This window comes from Cavia porcellus, unplaced genomic scaffold (genome assembly GCF_034190915.1).
Source record: "Cavia porcellus strain 051 isolate PalLab524CR breed Dunkin Hartley unplaced genomic scaffold, mCavPor4.1 scaffold_32, whole genome shotgun sequence".
NCBI classification, from domain to species: Eukaryota; Metazoa; Chordata; class Mammalia; order Rodentia; family Caviidae; genus Cavia; species Cavia porcellus.
Window position 1 is genome coordinate 38,038,933 of NW_026947515.1, and position 27,965 is coordinate 38,066,897.

At 49.5% G+C, this 27,965-nt stretch overlaps 1 protein-coding gene and 1 long non-coding RNA gene across 3 annotated transcripts in view; one reads left to right on the forward strand and one right to left on the reverse strand.

Annotated features, from left to right (window-relative positions):
• Ntn1 (netrin 1) overlaps positions 1-27,703 on the reverse strand; it is a 197,135-nt gene extending 169,432 nt beyond the window's left edge. The window contains exons 1-2 of one of the 2 annotated variants that reach the window (XM_063242122.1): positions 27,556-27,703; positions 11,123-12,204 (exon numbers count right to left, since the gene is read on the reverse strand). In XM_063242122.1, coding sequence (XP_063098192.1) covers positions 11,123-12,140 — 1,018 coding nt within the window. In that variant the 5' untranslated portion in view covers positions 12,141-12,204; positions 27,556-27,703. Of the gene's footprint in view, positions 1-11,122; positions 12,205-12,599; positions 12,881-27,555 lie in introns of those variants that run through there. The other variant, XM_063242121.1, reaches the window with a different exon arrangement.
• Positions 12,789-20,180, forward strand: LOC111755723 (uncharacterized). The gene is made up of 3 exons (XR_010045214.1): positions 12,789-17,662; positions 18,425-18,547; positions 19,650-20,180. It is a non-coding gene; the product is annotated as an uncharacterized LOC111755723 (long non-coding RNA).
• Positions 27,704-27,965: the final 262 nt, after the last annotated feature.

Here is a 27,965-nt window from a genome sequence, read left to right on the forward strand (position 1 = left end):
TTCATTATGACGCCCATTCTGGTTGACTATTATCTACTTTTGAAGACCTATAATGTCTCCAATGTTTTGGTTTTGTTGGTTTTGTTCTTTACTGTTTTGTTCAATTTTATTATAACTAATGATGTAGGCAATTCTATTAGAGATAGCGGGAGGCATTATGGTAACCATTCTTGATCACCTAGTATTATGCTTTTACATTATCTATTACATCCACCCTTTTGATTTGACTGACTGTTCTGTTATGTCACATTCGGTTCTACTCTCTTCCAAAAAAGTAATAAGAACTGTGGGAGCAACAAAACCCAAAATGTGTAATTGTCATTGTACAAAAGACAGGAAAAGAAAGTGCTCTAAACGATATAACTGCATGTATGCTTAAGTGTATAAGAGAGATAATGATATTACTGAGTTTTGTTGGATCACTGAACAGAACTGTTTGCAGTCTCACTGTTGGAATGTCCACTTTATAAGCTTTAATTTTGTAACTTGAACAATAGTTTCTGAGATGACAAAATGTAATCCATTAACTAGTGATTTCCTACTGTTTATTTTTTTCTGTAAATCTGTATAACTTGTACCCTTTCTCTGCTTTTTTTTCTTTTTCTCCTTAAATAAAATTAAAAAAAAAAAGACACAGGACAAGGGGAGTCATAGCTGTGCTATTTTTAATAACCAAAACATGGAGAAACACTATGCAATACTTTTTTGGCACATGGGCAGCTATGAAGCTGATAAAGTACTACTGTACATGTGTAAAACTCACAAAGGAAATAGCAGAAGAAGCCAGCCAGGTGTGTGCAGGTGACACACCTGTAACACCCGCTAACTGACGTGAGGCAGCAAGATTACACCTTCAAGGCCAACCTGGGCAATCTGGTGAGCCCCTGTCTCAAAATAAAATAAAAGGCCTGGGGTTATAGTTCAGTGGTAGAGAGTTTACCTATCAATGCAAGGTCCTGGGTTTAATCTCCAGCAGCACAAAAAGGAAGGAAGCCAGAATACAATTTCACTTACACAAAATTTAAAAATGAAACCAATGCGTGATGAGCAAGATGGGTCATGATCACAACAGGGAGTGGAGGGCAGTGTCTGGGGGTGCTGGATATGCTTGACGTGGGTGCTGACTACCCCTGCACGTGTACACTGTTACAGGTCACTGAGCAAAACACCCAGGAGTTACGTGGTTTTTTGTATACATTTCATATCCTGTACATATCGCCATAAAATGTTTACTCAGTAATCAAAACAGAACCCACCTCATAGGGCTGTTATGAGAATGAAATGAATAGCTACGCAGTGTTTGACAGCGATCATGGCAAAAACGCATGCTGGTCAAAATCCTAAGTCTAGGATCGGAGCCTGCCTCTGGGTCTCCTTCCTATATCTATACTCTGTGCCCTCACTCAAAGCACAGTACAAGGTGGTCTTGAGCTGGGCCCACAGGCCACCTAAGGTAGCAAAAGCATAGACAACTCAAGTTATTTATCCAAGCCTGCATTCCTGGTAGAGCTGGGCTCCAAACACAAGCCCTTGAAACCAAAGATGGCTCCTCTCGTCATAATCTTTCTTTACACACTCTTCGTATTTCACACATTATAAAACAGAATAACGCTCTCACACAGATGTAGAACTGTATGTTCTGTAGACCACTTAAAAGAGAATCATATTTTTCTCCATATAGCTATAATTTTTTTAAAAAATCTCTCTACCCTTGGTTAAAACAATACACAGCAGTGAGAAACACAGAAGAATGCTCATCCCTCTTCTTTGCTAGCATTTCTGGGTACCACGAAGGCAAATCTGTCCAAAAAAACGTGGTTTCAGAAGGATTGATTTCTGTGGCTTGGAGTGAGAAGCAATTTCCTTCCTCGTAGCAGCTCGGAAAGCCAAGCACTTTCTCACGGTGGATTCTCTCCGGGTCTGAGCCACAGAGTGAGACAGGGCTGGGTCAGGGAAGAAAGAGTTGGCTGTAATCAACTGCCCACCTCTGAGGCTTGGCTTCGGGGAGAGGAAAACAAGCTGGCCTCAGGGCCGAGGGAAGGGGGGGGCTGGTGTCTAACAGCCTTCCCAGGGACTGCTCAACCCCAAGGTACTTTTATGTTTCAGATGCCAAACTCTGTATCTGTAAACACAATGTGTTTCCTTTTTCATGCTGGGATTGGAACAGTTATTGTTCGGCACTTTTTGCACCGGCCCAAATGTAAGCACAGTGCTGAGGGCAGTGGCTTCTGAAGAGTCCTTGTCCTCCACTACTACACAGATGTGGTTTTAAATGGAGAGAACAAGCCTGGAGAGAGCAGCCCTGGACATCTGGACCCTGTGCCAGACTGGAGAAGCGATAAGCTTTTTGTCTCAAAAGCCGAGGCTGTTCAGGAGGACCTGCCTGGGAACATGCGAGATGACACTCTGGGAAGACCACATGACCATTCTTCTCAGGAAACTGTGGTCTCGCAAGCTCTTGGCATATGAAAGAATGCAAAAACATGACAAACTGGGCACGCCTGTAATCCCAGCACTTGGGAGGCGAAGGCAGGAGCATCACTGCAAGTTTGAGGCCAGCTTGGCTACATAGTAAGTTCAAGGCCAGCCTGGAATACATAGCAAAACCCAGTTTTTAAAAGAACAAAATAAAATCACTACAACAGAACAAATCCAGAGGGAAAAGTGACATGGATTAAAATTCAGTGTGTCCCTGGGATGGGGATCAAATATGACCCTCAAGAACCTCAGTATCTCCCCGCCCCCTGGACACTTGGCACAGCCCTCTACTCTGGGGCCACCCATGGGCACCGCGTAACACAATGGACCTCCTCCAATATGAACGCAGCCTCCACCACAGCAACTGTGGGGCAAGCATCTGCTTTATACCTCTTTACACCCCAGACCAGACAGCGCCACCTGAACAGTGAATGTTGCAGAAATGTTCACTCATAAGGTACTCAGGCTGAGGGAGAGGGGACAGACAGGCAGAGCGACGTCTTCTAAGACAAATTACAGCAAAGTTTTCACATCATGGATTAATGCTGCCTGAGAAATTACATAGAGAAAAATTCTAATACCGTAAGATCATTTCTGGATGTCGGAGGAAAGCAGGCTATAAATAATAAATAATCAATGTTTCTGCTCTGGTTTCAGAGTGGGGGAGTTGTGATGCATTTGCTAGGGATGGTAGTATCCCCATATCCAAGGTTTTGCTTTCTGTGGTTTCATTTACCTACAGTAAACCACAGCACAGAAATATTAAGTGGAAAGTAATAGAAATAAACAATTCTTAATTTTTTTCTTTTGGTACCAGGAATCGAACTCAGGACCTTGTGCTTTCGAGGCAGGTGCTTATGCCGCTGAGCTATATCTCCAGCCCCAACAATTCTTAGTTTTAAAATAGGTAATGGCATCTGAGTAGCATGATGAAATCTCATGCTGTCCTGCTCTATTCTGCCTGGAATATGCATTATCCCTTTAGCAACAGTATCCACACTTTATATGTTACTCACCCATTAGTTACTCGGTAGTCATCTCAATTATCCAGTCAACTGCCGCAACACTGTAGTGCTTGGGTTCAAATAACCCTCACTTTTCTCAATCAAGGCCACAAAGTACAAGAGGAGTGATGCTAGAAATGTAGATATGCCAAAGAAAAGGCATAAAGTGTTTCTTTTAAGAGAAAAGGTAAAAATTACAGTCACATGCTACAGTCCCTAAGATCCACAGAACACTATTTGGAGAGGGAGAGTGTATTCAATAACTTATTGGACTATAGTGCTATAATCATTCTGTTTTGTTTTTAGATACTGTAATTAATCTCTTACTATGCTTTATAAGTTAATTTATAAATTAATAAATTAATTTATAAATTTATAAGTTAATTTATAAATTAAATTTTATCTGGTTAGCGCAGTGAGTTCAATTCCCAGTACCAAATAAATTAATTAATCAAACTTAATTAATTAAACTTCATCCTAGGTACATATGTGTAGGAAAAAACATAGTATAGATAGGGATCAGTACTGTGGGTGGTTTCAGGCATCCCATGAGGATCTGGGAACCCTTTGGATAAGAGGGACCACAGAACTCACCACAGCAGCTCTAAGCAGGAACAGATGAAATCAGAAGCCCTGACAATGGTAATTGAGCAGACAGGAAGTGTCTATCACTCTGGATGTCAAATACAGAACCCAGCACAACACACAGTCCCTCAGCAAACTACAGGATCTATCTCTTTCCTCATTTAGAACTCACTTGTTTAGAACTAAGCGTTCAAAGCCAGCCACTTTCAAGATCCTCGTGGTCCTACACATTGTCTAACTTAAGTGTGGAGCCTCTGGAATGTGTGAAAATTGGACACCATCATCAATAACCCCTCATAACTGCAAGGAGAAAGGACCGGTGGCTAGCCACAGCACTGGCCAGAAAGGGGTCCCAAGTAATATATGGCCATGTGTGCAGGGAACAGAGACCTCCCCAAGGCTAATCCTGAATCCTCCAGAGAGACAGACTTCTAGCACCTTCTCCCAGTTAAGCACTGACTTATGTTGGGAAGTACCCAGGGTTACTGTCCAGCTTGCCAACTTCTTGTCCAGTAGATTTGCTTTGACTGCTGAAAAAGCCACCTGTTTCCATAATCTGAAACCCGTTATGCTTAGAGAACTATGTTTCTCCTGGATCGTCTTTATGTGCCTAAGTGTAACGCAACATGAATTCATCTACACCTAACTGTAGCTAGTATATAAATAACAATGGCAGGTGGCCCAGGGGTCTCCAGGGATAGTCCTGACACCAAGTTCCTTGATGGAACTCCCAAACCATCGATACACCTGTACCTTCAGATGGGGTCTCCTCTTGTGCTCTGAGTGCCATCAGCTGACTCTGCAAGAAAATGAGGCTTGGGGCAAGAGCTTAAGTGTTGGGGGAAGAAGCTCTGAGAAGAGAACTGAACCTGAACCTGCCCAAGCCTCCAGGAGCTGCTGATGAAAAGAAACCGGCACTTCTACAAGTAAGAAATGACCACTGGAATCAGTCTCTGCCTTTTGACAATGAGGTAATTTACATAAAGTACTTCATTTAAAAAGAAATTTTTCCTGGTTCTGGGGACTAAACTCAAGGCCTTGAACATGCGAGCCAACCACTCTGCCACTGGGCTACGTCTCCAGCCACTTTTAATTCTATTTTGAAATAAGGTCTTGCTAAATTGTCTAGGCAAGACTCCTGCCTCAGCCTCCTGAGTAGCTGAGAGTACAGGCATGTGCCACCACACTCACTCACGAAGTACTTAACTTTTTTAAAGGCAAATTGAAATCCAGTTCTGCCTTTACAATAGATACGTTTTTAGAGTCAGAACACAAGAAATGTGACAAGGAACTCAATACAATACAGCAGTCAAGCCTTGTGAGTGCAGAGTTCCGAGGCAAGCATCCCTGCTTAGAGGCTTGGCCCCAGCAGCTCACTTATTCCAAGTGTTATTAGAAGAGCTGTCCCTCAGAGCCGTATTATAATAGGACACGGCTTTTATGTGATCAGCCATGAAACAAACGCTGCTGATACCCCCTGCTCTCTCCAATGGACCCTGCGGGCCTGTCCACACTTAGTCCTGTGTGTGTACAAACTGCCTTTTGGTGGCAGGGGACATCTGTTTTTGAAAAGCTTCCTTCCTTGTGGCAATCTTATTAATTGAACAAAGCACACAGAAAGCACCTCATACAATGCCTGGCACTCAGTAGGGGTTTGTGGTCTGTCTTCGGGACTTAACCTGACAACCACCTGGGAATGACATCCTAAACTCTGCAGCTTCATGGCCACCCAAACCAATGCCCCGCCTCCTGGGGCTGTGGAGATCACAAGAGCTTCCAGACAAGAGGCAAAATGCTATGCACCACTCTACAAGTGTCAGGCTTTTAAGTCCTGAGCATTTCAAAAGCCCTCCTAGATCTCCTGCCTCCCTATAATGAAAGGCACTGCAGAAACTCAAGGTATGATTATCACTTCTGTAAGGAAGAAAAAAATACTGACTCACAAAACATCCGTACTTGTGCATCCACAGATAAGGCTGTTTTATATCCAGTTCCCCAGAGAGGCATTCATTTTGGTGAAGCCAGCGTGCACAGCACATACTGTAGAAGCCATCAAGATAACACGGATAACAACCCAGTGGACTTTTAAAGTGTAAACATAAAAGTCTATTAAGAATACAATGTTGGTTTAATCCCAAGACAAAAAATTTGCTTAATGAAAAGCACAACTCATCTCAAGAAGGAAATATCGATACCAGCTGTGAGCAGAAAATGAGGGGATTCCTTCCAGGGAACATCTGAATTGCAACCCACTGCCTTTCCAATATTTACTCTGGACATAAAGCCTCAAATAGTTTTCTGAGGATCTCATTTTTCTCCAAGAGGAGGAGGTCAGAGAAGTCTGGGCAGGGTGAAAGGAGCCAGGAAGAGCTTCCCCAACAAACTTCCCTCCTTTCTCAGTGGAGCTGGAGTGGCCTGCCTTCCTCCTGGAAGGTTCCAGCTACCAGGTGCTAATAAGACCCTGACTCCAGGGGCCACTGGTCAACAGATAAATGACAGCCCTACACCACAGTCAAGCTATCTGCAGTGACATTGTCGGACACTTTTTGTATTCAATATATTCTGGTAAAGCAGCAGGATGGGAAGGAGATGAGAGGACACAGCCTTCATAAAGAGGATTTTTTGATTATCAGCTTTATCACCTTTGAGAATGATCATATGCGCTGAAATGAAGACTTGGTGTTTAGCCACACTGGTAGATGATGAGAACCTGCAACAAAGTATTTATATTCTCTTCCCTTACAGTCCTACCCCCAGGTCTCCCTAGGCCCACTGGCTAAGAGAAGACAGATAGGGAAAAACTTCTCATATAAAACTTCATATTTAGGAATGTGTGACTGTAACGTAATACTACTGTGACAAAATACAACTCAGGAACCACCTCCAGGGTTGGCAGGAAGTGACAGGTTGGCCCAGCTTTTCTCCTATACACACATGAGTAACAGCTACCCATTCATTTAATGTTTCATTTGCTCAATCATCCATGCATGCATGCATCCATCCATCCTACTGAGAGGCAGCAGAGAAAATGCAATAAACCAAAGCACAAACATCAGGCCAGAGTCTCAGCTTTACCACCTACTATGAGGCTTTAGGTAAACCACTTAATCTCTCTAGGCCACATTTTCCTCACCTCTAAAATAAGGACAATAATAGAGCCTATTATTAACACAGTTGCAATTATTAAATGACTAAATTAATGTGAGCGCTTGGCAAAGAATAAGGCCTCAAGGGTTAATCATCATAATGGCAGTAATTATAATAATTACCCTATTAAAAAATATACTCACCCACAGCTATGTACCAGGCTCTGGACAAGGCATCAGATAATTTTAGCCTTCTGATTTTTATAAGGATCTTTAGCAGGGCATTGGATTTCTCACAGCAACACCTTCAATATAAATTCCCTCATTTGCCAGGGTTGATAGTGGGCCCGCACAGAACCATTTACAGCGTGCGACCGCCCCCTCCTCAAAGCCATGTTTAAACAATTATGAGCATTATGTCGTAGGTACCCATGGCCATAGGAGACCAGCCCAGCACGGTGCTCATCTTGCAGAGGCGTCTTTTGTGTGGGTTTTGGATTACAGCTGGGCCATGCAAAGCCACAGAGTAAGTGGCAAAACGAGTTTTCATAAGCTCAACCTGTCACAAACTAGGCACAGGCTCACGCTGACATCTTCACAGCGAGATTAAACAGCATGCTTCGTCAGGCACTAAATACTAACACAGCTCCCACGTCAGGGGGACACTGATTAAAACTGATGTCAATAATTTATGATACACAATATGGTCCTCAGATGCTCTTTTGAAAAGAAAAAAAGCAGAAAGAGGAGAAAAAGGGCCTTGCAACCCAGGTGGTTTAAAATTGTTCGTGCATTTTCCCTTGAATGTAGAGGCCCCCACATGCACGGGTGCTTCTTTACACAGGGAATGTAAATGCACATGTGTATAAAAGCATGTGAACGCAGCTTTTATGATACATATGGGCGGAAGAAAGTATTTAGTTATTCCACTGAGAACTGTTGAGGCTGTAATGTTATACATAGTCTTGTCTTTCATATTGTTTCGGTCTTTTTTTTTTCAAGAAGAAATCCAAAATTCCACTTAAAATAAAACTAGATTTCAAGGAGAGTTCACATTTACTCTGCAGAGAAAATGGCCTTGCAATAACAGCAGAAATGAAAGCAGGAGCAAAGAAAGCAGACAGGCTATGTGCACTTCTTAGTAATCTGTAAATATACGTCAGCTCTGAGTGCAGGATTATTCAGTCAAATAACACCAACATGTTTTAAGTTTCTAGGGTTATTTTTAGGGAGAAATGAAGATTAACGTAGGAAAGTATGCCATTTCAGTCTACTATAAATCATGTCTCATTATTTTATGAAGGCAAAAACAGCATGACATGGTAATAATGTCCCATTTCTATCAGGACCGAGTTTTGGAATTTAAAAAATACACTTTACTATATTTTAGTTGTAAAGAGTCTGAGTAGCTTGACTTTGAAGTCAACAGTGTGAAATTCACAAGATGGGACTAGGTGGGGGGGAGGGCATCCCGAGTCTCTGATAGTATAAAGTCAGTGTTTGAAGGATTTATTAATGCTTTTTCCTATCAGAGTACTCCTCAGTATCTTTAAAATAAAAAAAAAAAAAACCTGTCAAATACTAATTCTTTCACATATCTCCACTACAGGACCTTTTCATAAAAAGCTCGACCTTTAATTGTAAATCACTCCTAAATTGTCCTTGCTGGCTTTCTCTCACAGAATGATGCAAAAATCACTAAGACTTCAATTAAGACTTTATGGCAACTTCAATCTGATGTTCCCAGTTATAGCTACCAGGTATCAGAACATCTATTCAAAAAGGAAACTATAAATAACTTTAGCAGAGTTGAATTGGCGTTGCTTTAATGAAATGACTGAATAATTGACAAGATTTAAAGATACTTTAAATACTCAGAATTAAAATAACTTCAGTAAAAACCAGAAAAAAGTATCTCTGGCTGATCATTTGTCATGTAGATTATGTACTTATCAGGCTTAATTAAACTTTTTGAACAAAAATGCTTGCTAATTACTAGTTAATAAGTTGATTGCTCAATTTGGCAAAAAATAAAAAAAAAAAGGTCAATCCAATTTGTGTACATAGTGCTTTGGTGGAAAGACAAAATATCCTAAACTATAGATTAGTTCAAGTGTTCAGCTATCTTTGTAAGAAATGCAAGTTAAGTCTTCAGGCCCACAGTGACAGGGAGCCATGGGGGTGGTGAGAACCTGAACAATGCCAAGGCTGGAGCAATCTGGAGGCCAGTAACATTCTTCCACGACCTTCCGTTCATCTGCCTCAATGTATTCACTTGCATTTGTCCAATTAGGCCCTGCTAGGGCCCGTACAAAGTCATCTTTCATATGCATATACAAACTAAAACTGATAGCAAAACCCTGGGAAACTCTTTAAACGTCAATAAAGGGTTTTTACGCACAAAAGGAAGAAAAGAAAAGAAGAAAGGAAGGGGACAGATGAGATGGGAAAAACCAACATTTCTGAGGGCATTGAGCAGATCAAAGGAACTTTATTCTCCAAGACCACTGAGTCGGGGTACAGCTACTCTGCAGAATCCCGAAAAGTCTCTTCAGACTGGAAGCCGGTTCTGTCCCTTGCAGGGTGGGGATGAACAATTAGGTCTGCAAGAGCAGGTCACGTTGAGGAAAAATGGAGGCTGCTTCATGCAACAGGAGGCGCAGGCGTCTGCAGACCAGGGCGCCTGCCCCGGCCTCTGTGCCGACCTCCAAGACATGTTTTCCATTCTCTTGCTCAAAAGTCTGCATCCGCAGTCATGAGGCACAAACTATTCGACAACAACATGACACAATTAATCAGAACCAGACCTTAAAACGTGTGTTTGTGGGGACCAGCAAACTGCAGTGTGCTTCAGAGGGGGAGGCAATTGAAGAGACTGATGCTGGCTGTTTGGCGTTTGTGGGGAGGGAGGAGGAGGAAAGAGCTACGTGTTCCACAAAACATGGGCACCAAATGGCACACGGATGGGCTAAAATGATTTCCATCACAATCTGTGTGGGATTTGAGAATTTACATTTCACACTGAAAAACTACTCTTTCTCCCTCTTGCTCTCTTTCTAAACAGTAACAAATAGATGCCAGAGAATTTCTGCACTAACAAAGTTGTACAATTCCGAAGTAGAATGTATGTATCCCTTTTACGACATCATTTCTGATCCAAACTTATTCACCAGTGCCCAGTTTTGACAGACTTCTCTTTCAGGAATTAAACGTTCATTAAAAATCCAGACGCTGGACCCTTACTTAATCTAAAACTGTTCAATTTCAGCAAACCCTGAAGCTAACAAAAAAATCTGGTGTACTTCCTTCTGGGGGGGCTAAGATTGCATTAGTTTAAAATAGTCACTGAACCCTCTTTTGTAATCTGTAGATAGTAATTAATTGAAATCACATAGCTCTTCTTTGGCTAACACAAACATGCTGTTCAAAAGAGAAAAGGAAAATTTTTTCGAACCATAAAAAGACAAATGGAGGGTGCAAGCGTGATTTCTGTCGGGTGTTGAACGAGCCCCAAACTGCCGTGCTCTGGCTTCTCCCAAGGGATTTACAGCTCTGGAGCTGAAACTTCCTGGGAACAGGGCCGGGGTCCCCAACCGCGCGCCCAGCTGCAGCCCTAGGACAGGGGGTGGGGCAGAGGTGAATCCCAGGGACCAGGCGAACTGAGAGGGAGGAATGGAAGCTTTTCTACCAATTTCCCCCAAGCCACTACCGCCACTCCCAACCTGCAGCAGCATTTGTGCCACTGTTTCTTGGCTTCTCTAAGGGCCCGGGACGCAAACCCGGGTGTCCACCGCGAGCGCCACGCGAGAGAATGGACCCGCTCTCAGCCCTCTCGGGTCCCCGTCATCACCGAACGCGCTTCCCGCCAGAACCCCAATCCTGAGACGCCGCTGCTTCTGCGCTGTCCAGGACCCCGGCTGCGAGCCCCCCCCCCGCCCACCTCGCGCGTAGCCGCGGCGCCCCACTCACCCACGCACTCGTTGGCCTCGCGGGCTGTGGCGCGCTGCCAGGGCCGGTCGTAGTGAAAGGGTTTGCAGCGGTCGCACTCCGGGCCAGCCGTGTTGTGCCTGCAGTCACATACCAGGCTGTCGTCGCGGTCGCGCACGCAACGAGCAGCGTGGCCATTACACTTGCAGCGGCCGCCCACCTGCAGGTCGGACACAGCGTAGAAGTACGAGTCGCGCGCCAGCTCCGAGTCATCCTCGTTCTCGTCGCCGAACGTGTGCAAGCGGCTGAAGGCCACGCGGATGTCAGTGGCGGTGACCCAGTCCTGCAGCACCGGCGAGTTGTCGAAGTCATGCGCCGAGGGCCGCCCGTCCAGCGTGCTGAAGGCGATGAGGCCGCCCGAGAGCGGGCGCATGTCGGTGTGCGAGTCGGTGCACACGGCCTCCTGCTCGTTCTGCTTGGTGATGGGCGCGCGGTGCGGCCGGTTGTACATCTTCCGGCACTGCGTGGAGTAGAACTGGAAGGGCACCCACGTGCGCCCGTAGTCCATGGACTTGTAGATGGCCATGGACTCCGGCCGCGGTGAGCAGAACTGCAGGCTCACGTAGGTCACCTCGAACTTCTTGCCGAGCGACAGCGTGAGCGTGACGTTGTGCGGGAACTGCAGGAAGTTCTCCGACTGCCAGCACGTCAGGTTGTGCGGGTTGTTGAGGTCGGTGAGGAAGGCTGGCGGGTGCGCCTTCTTGGGGTCCGACGCGTTGCAGAGGTGGCACGAGCGCAGCCGCTCCTCGCCGCGCTCGCTCACCACGCAGTAGCGCGCCGGGGGCCGGCCGCAGGTGCTGGACACGCGCACGTCCTTGCCGAAGGCCGCGTTGACAAAATCCGGGATGCAGCGGCGCGGGTGGCCGTTCTCGTCCGAGCAGGGGTCGGGCTGCGCCGCCTGGCCCGCGAACATGCTGAGCCCGGGGCCGGCGCGCACCGCGCCCACCAGGCACGCCAGCGCGACCAGCGCGGCCAGCACCTCCCACACGGCGCGCATCATGCTGCGTCCAGCTCGCCCCGGCCCCGCCGCGCCGAGGAGTCCGTCCGCCCGCCGCAGAAGGCGCCTGCGGAGAGAGGGAGCTGCGCTCAGCCAGCCCGCCCCGCGTCCTCCGGCCCTCGGCGGAGAGCCGGCCGGGGGCGCGGGCGAAGCCAGACACCGACCCCGCGGGGACGGCCCGCCTCGCTCCGCTCCCCCGAGGTCCCGGGGGCAGACGAGTCGGGAGACCTCGAGGCCCGCATCGCCTGCGCCTCGTCTTCCCCGCCGCCGCCACGCCGCCCGAGGGGCATCCCTGCGCCCGACCGCCCGTCCTCAGCCAACCCGCCGTGCAGCCCAGTCTCCGGCGCAGGAAAGCTCGGGGCCCCCTAACCCCGCACATCCTGTGCTCCCTTCGTCCCGCTGGGTCCCTCTCAGCTGCCCCTGACCGCGTCCCCGCCGGGGAGCCCGTGCTCGGGACTTTACCTCAGGCGAGGGCAAAAGAGAAAGAAAAGTTTGCCCGGCCCCGGCTCGGGCCCGCGCGCCGGACGGCGGAGAGCCTCTCGCGGGCGCGTCCCGCCTCAGCGCAGGCTTGGCAGCTCCATGCCCGGCGCGGCCGCCGCTGTCCCGGCCCCGGCCCCGGCCGCCGCCTCTCTCGCTCGCTCTCCCGAGTGACGACGCGGCCGCCCGGCTCCCTCCGCTCCCGCCGCGGCCGCAGCGCTGCCCTGCCCGCGCCCGGGGCGCACACACACGCTCGCGCCCGCCGGCCGGCGCGCACTCACGCACACACGCCCCCGAGGGCTCCGCCGCCGCCGCCGCGAGCGCTGGGAGGGGGCGGGGGGCGCGGGGGCGGGGCGCCGGGCGGGGCGCCGGCCAATCACGTCGGCGAGCAGCCGCCCGCCCGCGAGCCAAGTTTTAACCCCGGGAAAGAAGAAAAGTTACAGGGGACCGGCCCGGGACGCGGGCGAGAGGGCGAGCGCGAGCGGGTGGGAGCCGGGGGAGCCCGAGAAAGAGCAGCGGAGACAAAGAGAAAGCCGGAGCGGCGCCCAGGGAAACCCCGGAGAGGGGGCAGGGCCGGGCGCGCACCCCGGAGGGGGAGGGGAACGCACGGGCTACTGTCAGCGTCTCCCGCGGCCCGTGCGGCCCGTGCGGCCCGGGAGCCCCGAGCCAGGGGAGCGCGCCGGCGGGGGAGGGGCGGCCCCATCCCAGCCAAACACGTCTCGGTGTGCTTGGGTTTTTGGTTTTTTTTTTTGTTTTGTTTTGCTGAGGCGAGGTCGGGCCTTCCTCTGACCCGGTCTGACGGCCCGGTGGCACCGCGCACAACCCTAGGGGCACGCAGCTCCGTGGGCGTGAGGAAGGGGAGAAGGATGTGACCTCTCCCTGCTCCTTCTTCCTGCCCAGGCCGCCTTCAGTCTGTTGAGGAGAAGCTGCTGGCCTGAATCCCCAACCTCCAGACTTGTCACTGTGCCTTGGGCCTATGTGTCTGGAACGAGGGTACTGTCGTGGGCAGTAGGTCGAAGGGTTCAGTGTGTACCTCCATATTAGCCCCGCCACTCATAGAGGGCCAGCCCAGCTCTCCCATATGCCCCAAGGCAGGTTCAGTGATACCTCCTTGCTTGCGTTTTGAAGGGTGCTGTGGATTACGAGTATCTATCTCATGGGAGCCCACAGTAACTTGGGAACATAGTTATTGATTCCATTTTACAGATGAGGATACTGAGGTTTCAGGAGGTTGAAGAAACTTGCCCAACATCTCTCAGCTACTAGCCTGATAGGGTGGAATGTTGCCTGAGTCCCGGGTACTCTAGAGGCTAAGGCAAGAGGAGTCTAGTTCAAGGCCAGTTTGGGCAACATAATGAGACATAGCGTGGCAGGACCTGGGCTCCTTTCTCTCCTTCACGTCTGTCAAGTGGCTGATCCCACTCAGTGATAGTCCGATGGAGCATCTCCTGGGGGCCACCAGACTTCTTTGGGCCTCATTGTCACTTAACAAAAGGATGGAGATAGTGACAGTATCCTTTGCAGCAGCCACCAAAAGGCCTTTAGGGGAAAGAACCTACTGTGCTGAGCCCTTGGGACCGAATTTCTGTTGGTTTATTTCTTAGATGAAGGGTGTGACCCAGCAACAGACCTAGAGGGAAAGCACCAGGTCCTGGTTTTGGTCCAAGGACTATCTTGCCCCATTCATGACCCCCATTAAATGCTTCTTTTTGTCTTACTGGCAGTTTTGCAATCCTGAAAATCTAAGTAGGGGCCCCATGGCCCCTGTGGCTCAGCTCAGTTTCCTGGGAAGACTTTTCTACCCTTTCCCAGTCTCTGAGTACAGGCCACCCAAGCCAGTTCTTCCAGGAAGGGAGGCTCACCATAGCCCCCGGAAATAAATCCATTTCTTCCAAGGACAGCCTGGATTCACCCTCTCCTGGGAGTAGCTCTTTAACTTTGCCTCTGTGTGCCATTTACCACTCCGTTCTGTTTATTTATGCCTTGCCTTGTGGCAGGAAAGATTTCAGGTGACTTACAAGGGTACTTAAAATATGACAAAATAACATAAATTAGAAGTGAAGTGAAAGGAAATAAAAGAAATATTTAACCGCTGAGGATTGTAAAATCCCAGTCATATAGTGAAAGGCACCCTGGGGTTCAGGAGGGTTTGCTATGGATACAGAGCACCTGGCTTCGAGTGTTGCTATGTGACCCTAGCACTGGGGTCCTTGCTTGTAAGGGGACAAGGTTATCTATCTCATAGGGTTTCCAGCATCAAACGAATTGACACGTATGAATATTTTACTGCTTATAATGCATGTCCATATTGTAGTTCTATAATACCTTTGGATTTATTTTGGCATATATGGATATGGAAATATAAAGCCAGGCACAAGGTGGTGTTAGTATTAAGTTGCTAGAGCTACACAGAAATTTTAAATTATTTAAGGACCACTCAGTTATTTAGAAAGACATGAAATTTAAAAAAGGAAATCGAAGTACATGTACAGTGGGAAGTCATTTTTACCTTTAAAAACCCTGCATTAAGTGACAACGTTGTAGCTGTATGTCTCCGGAGACTATGACTAGAGGTGATTTATTTTCCTTGTATGCTGTTTTGTACAGTAAAATAAGGACAGCTGAGACAAGAAAGAAAAAGCAAGAGAGAGAAAACAAAGTAGAGATGGGAACAGTCCCGAAATGTCCCCTGAACAGCCTCTTCACCTACTGTGGGTGGGCCACTGTTTGTTCCCAAGCTTTCCCTGCAACCAAAATGAAAAAGAGACCATGTCCATTATAATTCCCACTGTCCACGAGATAAAAACAGACCTGCTGCTCAAGAGAATGACAACTATTCTTGGCACCAAAATCAGACAGGAATTTCTCCTGGGGGGCCTCCTAAAGGGAACCCGGTGTGAGGTAATGAGCAAACACCCCAGCAACATCCCCCCAAGAGTCACAGCAGTGAGCAGCAGTGGGGCGGGGTCTGTGATGGCCCTCAACCAAGCTGATGGCACTGCACCAAAACATGAGTCAGGAAAAGATATTCTGGCAAGGAGAGGTCTGAGGGAGACAAACTGGGGTGTTCAGCTCACTGCCCACCCAACACCGCCCATCCACACTCTGGAATATCTGCAAGACTGTATCAGGGAGAGCTGCACCAGCCTCCTTCCTCTGCATCGCTCTGTCCACAGAGCTCTGGTGGATCTTGCAGGGCAAGGAAATTCAAGCTGTGGACTGTGGCTCATCTCCACTGCTAGCCAGGCCTGGACAGTCATCTTCAGAGAGGCATAGGTGACACTCCTCACTTTTACTGTGGTCACTTAGGTCTAACTTTATTGTCTTTAGGATTTTCTGTTGTGGAGGACTGTCACACACCTTGCGATTCAAGCAATCTGCAATCTTCTAAAATATAGTAGAGCATCCATCCACCTGTCGTTTTTACAGGTGGTTCACTTCCAGCTCTGCGCAGTAGCCCAGAACAAGCCCATGATTCTTCAAACTTTTGAAACCAGTTCTGTTTCTCTCTCTCCCCTCCTCCCTCTCGCTCTTTTACCTCTTCTAGGCAAAAAAGCTCCCCATTAATGGATTTCATATAGCACATGGTTTCTGACCGCCTAGCAGCCTCTCCAAGTGCCCTCTAATTTGTCAGTGTCCCTTCCTAAAGCATGCTCCCTTTTGAGGGGACAAACGAAAAAACAGATGTCTAAGTGTTGCGAGAGCTTCTCAAAGTGGAGGTTATAAATACACACCCGAGAAGGCATGTCAGGCTCCGAGCAGCGGGATCCTGAGTACAAACTGGAGTTCAAAACAACAGTGTGGTTCTTGGGTGAGAAAGCAAATTCCCAGGTGTCTGTGTCAGGAATGTGTTGGGGTGGGGGGAGCCACCATTCTTGGCACGCAGCTTTACCTGCAAAGCCCAAGAATGGAGCACTCCAGGACAGGGAGAATATTGAGAAAACTTAGGAGCAGCCACAGGAGGAGGGGGACCTGGGAGACTTAGGTGTCCTAGAAACCAATGGGCAACAACAGAGCTTGAGAAGGAGGGGCAGTGAACAGCGTCACATGCCTTAAAGGTCAAGATAAGATCGGAAATGCTTTGGATTAACGACAAGGAAGTCCTTGATGACCTTGACTGGCAGTTGCTGGGGAGCGGTGGGACCGAAGCCAGACTGCCTCGGGTTGTGCAGTGAAAAGGTGAGAACGTAGGCACTGCACCGGTGGACAACTTCAAAAGTGTGACTGCAGCGGTAGAGAAGAGAGGGCCCAGCAGGGAGGTGACACGGGATTGAGGGAAGGCAGGGGCTTTTCATTGTTGTTCCCCAGATAAGGCTATTTGAACATGCCTAAATGTTGATAGGACGGAGCCAGCTGGAGGAAGGAGGAGAAGACAGATAAAAGCACCCTTGTACAATCAGCAATCAGGTGGTTCAAAGTTTCTCATGTTTGAATGCAATAGGAAGTGACACCCATGCTGTGAGTGCAAGAGGGGCTAGGAGAGTCAGGGCTTGAGAATGGACACGCTGGGTCTGGTTACTAGGGAGAGAGGACAATGCCAGGAAGACTTAGAGGCCCTATCGAGGTTGGTGACCAGCTTTCAAAGTCATGGTACACACACACTCCTCCCAGCAGTCCTGTGTAGACCAGAGAAAAGACAGGTGGATTAATCTGGATTTGAGGTGAGACAGAACTGGAGAGCAGAGAGGAGGAAGTAAAGATAGGCAGGAGTAGCAGCGGAGACACAGGCCGGGGTCTGGACCACATGTGGCTAATTCAATCCCAGTGTGAATTAAGTCGAGTTAATAACATCTAAGGCCCGCTGCCCAGTCGGCCCTGGATTGGACAGCACTGATAAAGAGTAAGCTCATCATTAGAGGACGTTCTCCCAGACCAATCTGGTTTGGTGGATTTGGGAATACAGAAGCGGACGTGTGACGGGGATTACGGAGGGGGCTGTGCTGGAACTGGACGCCTGGGCAAAGCACTGCGGAGGAGCAGCAGCTCTGGGGCTGGACAGAGGACCTCTGAGGACCAAGGAGGGGCCTCTACTGCAAAGCAAGAGGAAGGTGAGTGGGTAGGCTGTCACCTAGCTATTAAAGTCATCAAGGGCCAGCATCAGGGCTTGGGGCGGGAGTGAAAACTGAGCCAGGGGCTTGTGGCCCCAAAGCAAGAGAGGAGTGGAGACAGAAGGTGATTCTGCTCTGGCCTGAAAGAGCAGGGGTGTTTCGGTTTGGCTTGGCTGGTGTCTTAATAAAGACGGGAGGGTTGTTGAGATTGGAGAGGACTCTGGGTTGTTTCATATGTGTGGGGTGAGGGACAGGCCTACAGTGCATGCGGGACCCTGAGGAGGACGCTCTGTGGGCAAGCCTCAGGGTGAGGAGAACACCAGTGCCTAGGCCAGGTAGGGAGAAAAGGGAATGCCCAGTATGGCAGTGCTGAATGGCACAGGCTAACAGCTGTGACCCAGAGGACCAGAACAAAAGGCTAAGGAGAAACAAGATGACCAGTATGCATTTTACTTTTGTGGTGCTGGGCCTGGAACCCAGGACCTCATGCATGCTACCTACACAAGTGCTCAGCCACTGAGCAATCCCTCCTGACCCAAGATTTTTACTTTTTTTTTTTTTTTTTTGTCTTTTTCATTTTTATCGGTACCGGGGATTGAACTTACGACCACCTGCTTGCAAGGCAGGTACTTATGCCGCTGAGCTAAATCCCCAGCCCTAAGATTTTTACTTTTTAAAAGAAGCATGTAGATTGAGTGTGCAGAGCTCTCTGCTCAGCATTGGAACTTACCTCTAAGGATATTATTATCACTGTCTTCCAAGGAGGAGACAGATACAGAGACATAATTTTCTGGAGGTCACATCACCAATAAGTAGAAAAGCAAGCACTTGAACCCAGATGCTCTGATGCAGAGTTTGGACCTCCCAGCAGCTACAGTTAAGCAGGTAAGGCTGGGTATTAGTCATCCCTGGTGGCATGGTGGGCTTCAGGTCTGCCAGAAGTAGGAGCGGGAGATGGCCTGGCACCTCTGGTTTAGTTTAGAGCACAGTGACTTGACAACCTGGCTCCCAGCACCCCAGCATAGAGTGGAATTTGCACAGAGTTGACCAGAAAGCATCCAGCCTCTCCAAAATGGTCAGTCTTGCCTGGATTGATTGTGTTGCCTTCAGAAATGGAAAGAAATTGCCCCAGATAAGCCTTGATTCCAGTTCACCACTAGCTACGGAGCACTAAGTCACTTTATGCACCTCAGCGTCAGTTTTTTGCAGTGAAATGGGTGGCCACACTCACTGGCCTTGCTGTGGAGATCTAAAAGACGAAACCAGAAGGAAAGCAGCTGGCTTGGGGTGGATGCTCAATATATGATGGTAGTTTGTTTGTGGTACTGGGCATGGAAGCCAGGCCTTGGCACTAAGCTACATTCCCTAGCCCTTTTTTATCTTTATTTTGAGACAGTTTCTCACTATGTCCCTGAGTTGCCCAGGCTGGCTTGAACTTGTAATCTTCCTGCCTCAACCTCCCAGAGTGCTGAGGTTACAGGCATGCATCACCATGCCCGGCTGGATTTTTGTTTGTGCTTGTTTTTGTTTTGGCAATGCAGTATTGAACCCAAGAATTCCCACAAATGGTCTACCACAGAGCTGTACTCCTAGGTTCCAGTTGTGGTTTGTTTTGTCTTTTATTTTTTTGGCACTGGGAATCAAACTCAGTACCTTCACTTGCTGGGCAGGTGCTTACACCACTGAGCTACGTTTCCAGCCCTGTTGTCTTTAATATTTATAATCCTCAGGTCAGTCTTCCAGCTCCCTCAGCCCGGAAGAATTAGGGGCATCCTTTCAATGTCTCTAGAGTCCACCTCACCTGGTTGGCCATGTGAAGGATTGTTTAAGGAATCTCAGATCCTTGAACAGAATTTCAAGGCAGATGAGTGTTCTGGAAAAGGGTTTAGAACACGGGAAACAGGTCTGGATAGTATGTAGGGCTCCTAGGGGATTATCTTTTTACTGTGTGCTATCTGTGTCTTCAGTTCAGGCTTCCTCTTTGCAGGGGTGACTTGGCTCAGGAGTCCAGAGCTGCCAAAGAGAAGTCTGCCAAATCCTTTCATCTACCAGGACTCTTTGAAGGGGTGAAAACGCCTGTGGATAGCGGGAACCAGCAGATGTAACATACTTTCATTTGCAAAAAGCTTTTGACAAGGTCCGACGATAAATGCTATTAAAATGAAGCAAACAGGTCATGATGAGGGCTGGAGGCTTTGTCATGGATGGAAGACCCAGCTTGAGGGAGACTACAAAGGATACAAATAAAAGGACAGCCTCTGAGTGGAAAAATAACGGGGGGCCCTGTGGACCCTGAGTTGGGGTTCAGCTCATTCAACATTGACATGAAGTCTGAAGGTTTCTCACCCCTTGGTGAGACCTCCAGCTTAAGTGATGACTCCAGGATGAAGCCAGGGAGAAGAGGATGCTTTAAAGGGTCTCAAGAAGTCGTGTGACAGGTTTAGTAGGGGATGTTTGTGCGCATAAACAATTTGAACTACTGTTACAGAATGGCTATCAATTAAATTGGAAAAAATTATTTTGGGACTCAATATAAATGGTTTCCTCCAAACAGTATTCCTCCACAAAGATGTTGTTGGCGTTTGGCATCAGAATATTCTTCCCAGAGCAGAATGGTCCTACCCACCACTGGAACATTTGCCATCTCTAAACCCTGTGCTCTACATGCCAGTAAGTTCCCCCTGCACAACTGTACAGCATGCACACATATACACACACACAGCTCCTCCTCACATTGATTAATTCCCCTTAGAAGAGCACCCCCACCCCCATTCTGGTCCACTTGAAATTCAGTGTGCTCCTAGGCAGGAAAAAAAGTCTAAATACATCCTCAAAAGGAGAACTGGAAATGAAACAGGGTGCAGTTAGGATCTTCTGGGAAGTTCTGGTCATCGGATCTCAGAGTGCTTGCGGAGGTGGGGAGGGGCCGAGGAGCAATTCCAGTATGGTGTGGTCACTCATAAAGCGGAGGAGGGAACAGCAAGTGCCAGGAGAGAAGATGGGTTTTGAACAAAATGCCCTGGTAGGAGCTAAGAAGCGTCCAGCAGGGCAGAGTGAAGGAGGTGCAGAAGGCAGTTGGGGGATATGATGAGTGGGGTGCTTCAGGCAGAAGGAACGGCACATAAGGTTCTGGGCCAACGTTTGGCTTGTGTAGGGACAGGAGGAGACTGGCCTGATGGGGACTTGGGGAGTGGAGTAGTGGAGGGACAGTAAATTTAGAGGCAGAGTGGGGAGCTAAGACATGCAGGGCCTTGAGGGCTGTGATAAGACATTTGAGCTTGTCCAATTCCCTCCTGGCACCTCCAAAACCCTGGCTGCTTGTTCTGCCATGCAGACTCTCTAATGAACGCACAAGCTTCTTGAAGGACTGGGCCCTCTGAATCCTCCTAGACTGCCAAGACAGGAGTGCATGACTGACCAGTCAGCTAAAGAGCACAGAATCAGGACAAGGGAAAGCAGTGACTAGTTCTGGGAAGCAGAAAAATGGGCCCCAAAGATACCCACGTCTTCATCTTTCTAATCAGTAAATGTTGCCTTATATGGGCAAAAAAGGAGACTTCAATGATGAAACCAAGTTCAAGGTCTTGAAATGGAGAGATCATCTTGGATTACCGGGATGGACTCTAAATGAAATCTCAAGTGTCCTTACAAGAGAGAGGCAGGGAGAGCCCTTACAGATGGAAGAGGAGAAGGCTCTGTGAAAATGGGCAGACTGGAGTGATCCAGGCTGAAGTCAAGAAATGCACACAGCCACCCGAGGCTGAAAGAGGCAGGCAACGAAGTCTCCCTTGCAGCCTCTTCGGGAAGCACAGCCATTGGCCTGTTTCCTTCCTTTCTGTCTCTCTTTCTTTTCTTGTTGGTTTTTTGAAACAGAATGTCACAGTTGTAGTCGACACTGGCTTTGAACTCACCATGTAGCCCAGGGCACCCTCAAACTTGTAGCAATCCTCCTGCCTAGGCTTCCCAAGTAGTACTGAGATGACAGGTATGGGCCACCATGCTCAGCTTGATTTCAACATGATGATACCAATTTTAAGCTTCTGGCTTCCAGAACATTAAGAAGATAAACTTCCCTTGCTTTTAGCCAAGTTTGTGGGACTCTGTTATAACGGCCTCAGTGTGTCACTTAGCTTTCCATCACTATAATGCAGTACCTGAGACAATCAATTGGCAAAGATAAAAGGTCTATTTTGGCTCACAGATTTGGAAATTTCTGTACAGGATTGTTGGCCCTCTTTACTTTGGATCTGTAGTGAAGCAACATATCATGGTGAGAGAATATGGTAAAGCAAAGCCATTCATCTCATCATCAAGAAGTAAAACAGAAAGGAAGAGGATGTGCTGGGCTCCCCAATACTGTTTGGGTGACATTCTTCAGTGACCTCAAGGTCTCCCACTAGATCCTACTTCTTAAGGGTTCTGCCATCTCCCAGTGGTGCACCCCAGTGACCAAGCATTTAACACATGGACACTTAGTGGCTATTCAAGAGCCAAATTGTATCACACCAGAACCTAATGTAATACCACAATCCCCAAAAGGCCAGAAATCAGAAGATCCTCTTCACATCTAAAAAGCAAGCTTGGGATCAATGAAAGGGACAAAAGAGGAATCACTAACACTTGGCTGTAAAACACTCCTCAGGTCTTCCTTTGGGTTCTCTTCCTATAGGCAGTGGTCACATCTAACTGTACTTTATACACAAAACTGAATTCAGAGCATTCTACGAGGGTGACAAGTTCTTGCTGCTTGTGTTAACACAGTTTGAACTCCTGTTTACAGCTCACACTGCCACCCCTTTCAGGATCCAGAAATCAGTCCCAAAGTAAGTAAATCACCTCCTGGGCATTGTAGAAAATGGGAGCCACAAAATCAAGGGACTTCAGTCCACAGGGACTCCAGGAGGCCATCATTCAGAAGTATTTATAAACTGAGGGTCAGCATCTTCCATTCTTCCAGGGGACTAGAGAACCCCAGACCCTCAGAGGGACTAGGGACTGCTGCATTGGTGACAGATGACGGCAGAATCTATCCCACTCTTTCCCAGGGTACAGTGCAGGTCCAGCAACTTCCTCATCCCCAAGGCCTTTACTGTGTCAGATGACAGCAGAGTTAGAGAAGAACAGAGGTGGCCCCTAGAGAATGCTCCATGAGATTACAAATGAGGAAACTGAGGCCAAGGAGCCTTATCCAACTGCCCCAAAGCTGATGTTCCCAAAGGTGGCTGTGAGGCATCCACATGGACTGGGGGTTACCCATTCAAACCACCCACACTGGGGACCACTTTCTATGTCCCATTCTACTAATTTAGATGGGAAAAAGTCAAGATTTTGGAACAAAATGGGAAGAAAGAGTTTTTCATAAAAAATCATTGCATAAAAAACTTTCTATGGTTAAAGGAACAAGCTTTCCTAACTGCAAAAATCAATGATGTGGAACAGATTAGATTATTTTTCCCAAATGTCAGTAAAGGAAAACTTCCCTCACATGGGCAGAAAATCTAGACTCCAAAAGGTGGCGAAGAGGGGGCTGGGGATTTAGCTCAGCGGCATAAGCGCCTGCCTTGCAAGCAGGCAGTCGTGAGTTCGATCCCTGGTACCGATAAAAATGAAAAAGACAAAAACAAAAACAACAACAAAAAAAAAACAACAAAGATACCAGTGATCAGAAATCAGTTCTGGGGGCTGGGGATTTAGCTCAGCGGCATAAGCGCCTGCCTTGCAAGCATGTGGTTGTGAGTTCCATCCCTGGTACCAGTAAAAATACAAAAAAAAAAAAAAAAAAAGTGGCACAGAATAAGAACAGACAAGGATCACTGAGCCCAAACACATTGCACAAGTGTGTGGATTATTCAGTCATAATAAAGTGATAAAGAAATGAGGACTTGAGAGGCAGGAGGGGGGCTTCTCCCCCACTCATAGACACATCAGGAAGAAGAGCTGCCGCGCCAGCACCCCAATGTGCCAGAGACTACATAGCTTGTATGAATGTGACCACATCTAGACAGCCACTGGTGAGCCTCAGGCTGAGCACCATTTTACGGGGTCTCCTGGGGAGCTCCGTGGATGCTTAGCAGGCCCAAGAAACCAAGCGGACCGTTTGGATTGGGCACCAGTCCTTATAATCCCCCCCACTGACATCTCCACATCAGGAAAGTCACTCCCCTCTCTGGCACTGACTTCCTCTTCTGAAATATGTGAAAGGTGCTTTTTCTTCCTTCTTTTTTTAATACCGGGATTTGGTATTAAAGGGCAAAAAAATCTATTAATACTGAATCATAATTTAAGAAGGCAGGGAGTCTGCTTCCTAAATATTAACACTGAGTGTCCAGGTCAGCGGGAGCTAGGTAGATCGCTCCTCAGTGGAGTCATCCCTGCCATCATAACCCGAAGGGCAGCTAACACTGAGCCCTGGGCCAGATGTCAGACCTCATTCCGAGCCCTGGGGCTTGGCCCGGGGCTCGGAGAAGCCATGATGGTGGTGGACCAGCTGGCCGTGAAATTGTAAGCAGCTCTGCTTCTTAGGAAAGGTTGGGGGCTGGGGGCACTACACTGTCGGACCAACACCTGACAGGGCTCTGTAACTTAGGCATTCAGAAAATATTGCTGAGTGAATATAGAGGAGCCGGGGCATCTCAGTGTAAGGAAGATGGATTCTTCTGGTGTCGGGGATGCTATCTGGGCACGTGTTTTGTGGGTCTAATTCAGTTCCTCCACCATGAACCTTCATTTCCCATCAATCCTTCACCTGAATAAAAACTGCCATTGTGGGTCATGCTGACCTTGCCCTAGGATTGGGATGGTCCTTGGCATTATCCTTGGCATGGCCTGTGATGCGTGCGCACATGACCCAAGTCTTCGGGCTCACGAGTGGGAGCCAGGTTTTTCAAGGGGAGACAAAGGCCCTCCCCGCATTGGGTGTCATCTCCCAGCATAACCGAGGGCTGAGGAGACCACTGCCTCCTGCCTGGGCCCCCTCAGCTAAGATCTGATTTTCTCATCATCTGGATAGTCTCAGCTATTCGCAGCAAAGGGATGAACCAAGCTGACCTTTCTGGAGGTTTGTTTAAAGCAGAACAATGTTTGTCTTGTCCAAACACTATGAATTACTCCAGAGGATCCTGCCCAGTTTTACAATCCACAGCTACAAATGGCTTACATAAATAGGGGCTCGTCCCTCCCCTGCCCGCACTCCCTGGTCCTCCGTGGTTTCTCAGCCCCCTGCCTTCTTTCTTTCCCTCTGCACCCACCCACCCCCCTTTCGCCTCCTTTGCTTTGAGTCCCAGTAGGGTGAATGGGCAGGTGCTGGGTATTCTGGGCTACAGCTTGCACCTGGGTTATTGCTGGCACAGGTCCCCCTTATGGCTGGCCACTCTGTCCCTGGCATGGACAGGTTTGCCTTGCTAAAGGGGCCTCTGGGCACATTTGTTCTGTCTGTGTGGGGCCAGCGGTATGCAGTGTTAGGTCCAGCTGTGCAAGCATGTTGGTATGAGGAGGCCCCCTGTTTGGGGGCTCAACGTCCAGCCAGCCCACAGCCCACTTAGGCCATTCCTCATCTGGCAGGACGCTTAGCTCACCCACTGCTCCTCCCTCACTGCACATTCTCAGGATCTCGGGCATCTCCTAAACCAGCCTCCACACACTGAGGCTGCCCATCTGGGGAAGCAGAAAAGATTCTTTTGCTGATTAGATAAATAGGTACCATGAAGAACAAGCAGGAACCATCTCTTGGAAGAAAGGAGACTGCTGGGCGGGGGTGGGGGGGCAATACTCTTTGATGAAATCTGGTCTAGTCCAGTCCCATAAGTAGCTGGGTGACACCAGCAAGTCACCTCAGGTCTCAATATTGGCTGTTGTAGGGTGGGACTAGAATCTCAGTATTGCCATCTGTATAATGGTTTTAGCAGCTCTGAAAGGCAGTTTTCAGGTCTTAGAAAGCAGTGCAAACAGTGCTGGATCCTAGCAGCAAGCAGTGGGTGGAGGCATCCTGAGAGAAAACACTAACACCAGGAGGGGAGGCGTTGGTGAAGACTTGGAGAGATGCCAGGGGAGTGTGTAAGGGCAGGGGTGGGTTTGGAGGTGTGAGCAGAATGTAGGATCCTCCTACTGAGAGCCTCCACACTTAGGGCCAACTGTGATCTCATTTTATCCTTGTTTTGCAAATGAGGAAACTGAGCCTCAGCAGGGAGGAGCGACTTCCACTCACAAGTTGGTGAGTGGCGTGGGATTCCATCTCCCCTACACACCCTGGAACACGCATCTGCCCTTTCCAAGGCGGCCCCATTGCTCTAGCAGCTCTGCCTGCCGTTTCAGCCTCTCAAAGTGCCAAGATTTGAACTCAGAGCCACACCCCTGCCCCTTCCCCCAACGGGATGGTAGCCTTAGGCAGAAGGACCCAGGGCCAAATTTGTCCAGTGAGGTGGGCACCTGGTGAGCTCTGGCTGAAAAAAAAAAAAAAAAAAAAAAACAAGTTCCAGGAGTTTCACTCTGGAAGGAGCCCAGTCAGCCCTGCCCTCGGTGAGGCTCCACAGCACTCAGGGTCTCTTGTCATTACCACTGGAGCACAAGACCCGGTTCCACTAGAAAGCCAAGGGCGCCTTCAGGGAAAGGCATCAGCATTCAGGTCCCGCAGGCCATCCCAGGTCAAGACGCTGTCAAAGGATAAAGCCAGCGTCACCTGATAGCTAAGGCTCCCGGGGTTGGGAGAAGCCTGAGGTCCAGGCTGGGGTGGGAAGCGAGGAAGGCACCAGCGTCACCTCCCAGGTCCTTGGGGCAAAGGAGCTGATACCACATAAGGAGCCCAGAGTGAGACGTCTGGCGCTGGTCAGGAGTCCACCAGCGCAGTCCTGCCTCCCCCACCTGCTCTGCGTGTCGCATTCCACCCACAGCGCGGAAGACCCGGGGCTCGCTGTGTGACCTCAGGCGCACTGGCGAGGACTCTGGGTCTTTGACGGACCCTGGGGTCTGGACCAGAACCGCGCTCAGGCTCCAGCGTCCGCGCCTTAGATTAGCTGCTCCTTGAGTCCAGCACTTGATTTTCTAAGCAATCTCTTTGTCGTCCCCCACCCCTGCAAACCTCGCGGCCTGAACCCGAGCTTCCGGGCTCCCGGTCCGCCCGGGTCCTGCTGTCGCCCGCCTTTCCCGTCGAAGGCCCTTGCGTGAGTGATGCTCGGGCGCGGGCGGAGCGGGTCGGAGGAGCCGGCGGGCGCGGCGGCGATTTATTCCGGGAGTGACAGCCGCTTTGAGCGCGGGCGAATGGCATTTTCTGTCTGTGAAAGCCTTTCTTCCCACCTCTGTTCAGATTAGCCCGGGGGATGAATGCGCCCATTATCCAGCCCGCTGCCCATTCTGAAACGCCAAATTAATTACTAAGCGCTGAATCGGGCGCCGGGGCCGGGGCGCTAGGAGGTGTGAAAATAGCGAGCGGCTGGGGACGGGGACGCGAGGGGCGCAGCGCCGGAGCCGGGCGGGGTGCACCGGGCGCGGCGGGGTCGGGGCGGGCTGGGAGAGCGTGCGCCACCGCGGGGCGAGCCTGCTCCGCTGCACAGGCTGAGCTCGGGGAAGGCGCGGAACGGGGTCCCCCCCCCTCCCTGGAGCAGGCTGGGGCTCCCTGGGGTCGCGGCCAAAGCGCACCGAGTGCGCGGAGCGCGGGGCTGGGCTCAGGCGTGCGCCCCGCACCGTGCGTCGGTGCCCGCCTGCGATGCGTCCCGAGACGGCTGCAGACTGCGGCCCCTCATCATCGCCCCGCAGTCTCCGCGACCCCAACACTCGGCTCTCGCTGCCCTCTGAAGCCTTGCAAAAACTTGGGCGCCGCCTCCCCGACCGCAGGCCAGGCCAGGTGGGCAGCCGCGGTCCTCTCCACCCGGCCACGACTCGGGTTCCGCGGGTGACCTTACCTCCCCGAGGCTCCGGGCGGCCGAAGGAAGCGAGCTCTGGGCGGTTCCCGCCGGAGTGCGTGGGGCTCCGAGCAGTGCTCGCCTTTAAGCCTCTTCCCGGAGACTCCGCCAGGTGGTGTCAGCCGGGCTGGCCGTCGCGGCCACCAGTTCCCTGCAGGCGGCCGCGGGAACCTCCGCCACTAGCTGCGTCCTGCCCACCGGCGCCTGCGGAATTGGTGGTGGTGGGGATGGTGATGGTGAGAAGCCAGGGGGGTATAATCTAGGACGCTTATCCAAGAAAATCACCCACCCACCTACACTACCTTTGTTGGGGGAGGGGGCCTGGAGGGATCTATTTTTCCACCAGATGCTGGGGATGGGGGTGGGAGAGGAGAGGAGTGAGAGGTCTTATCCAAGGACCTGCGCTTAAG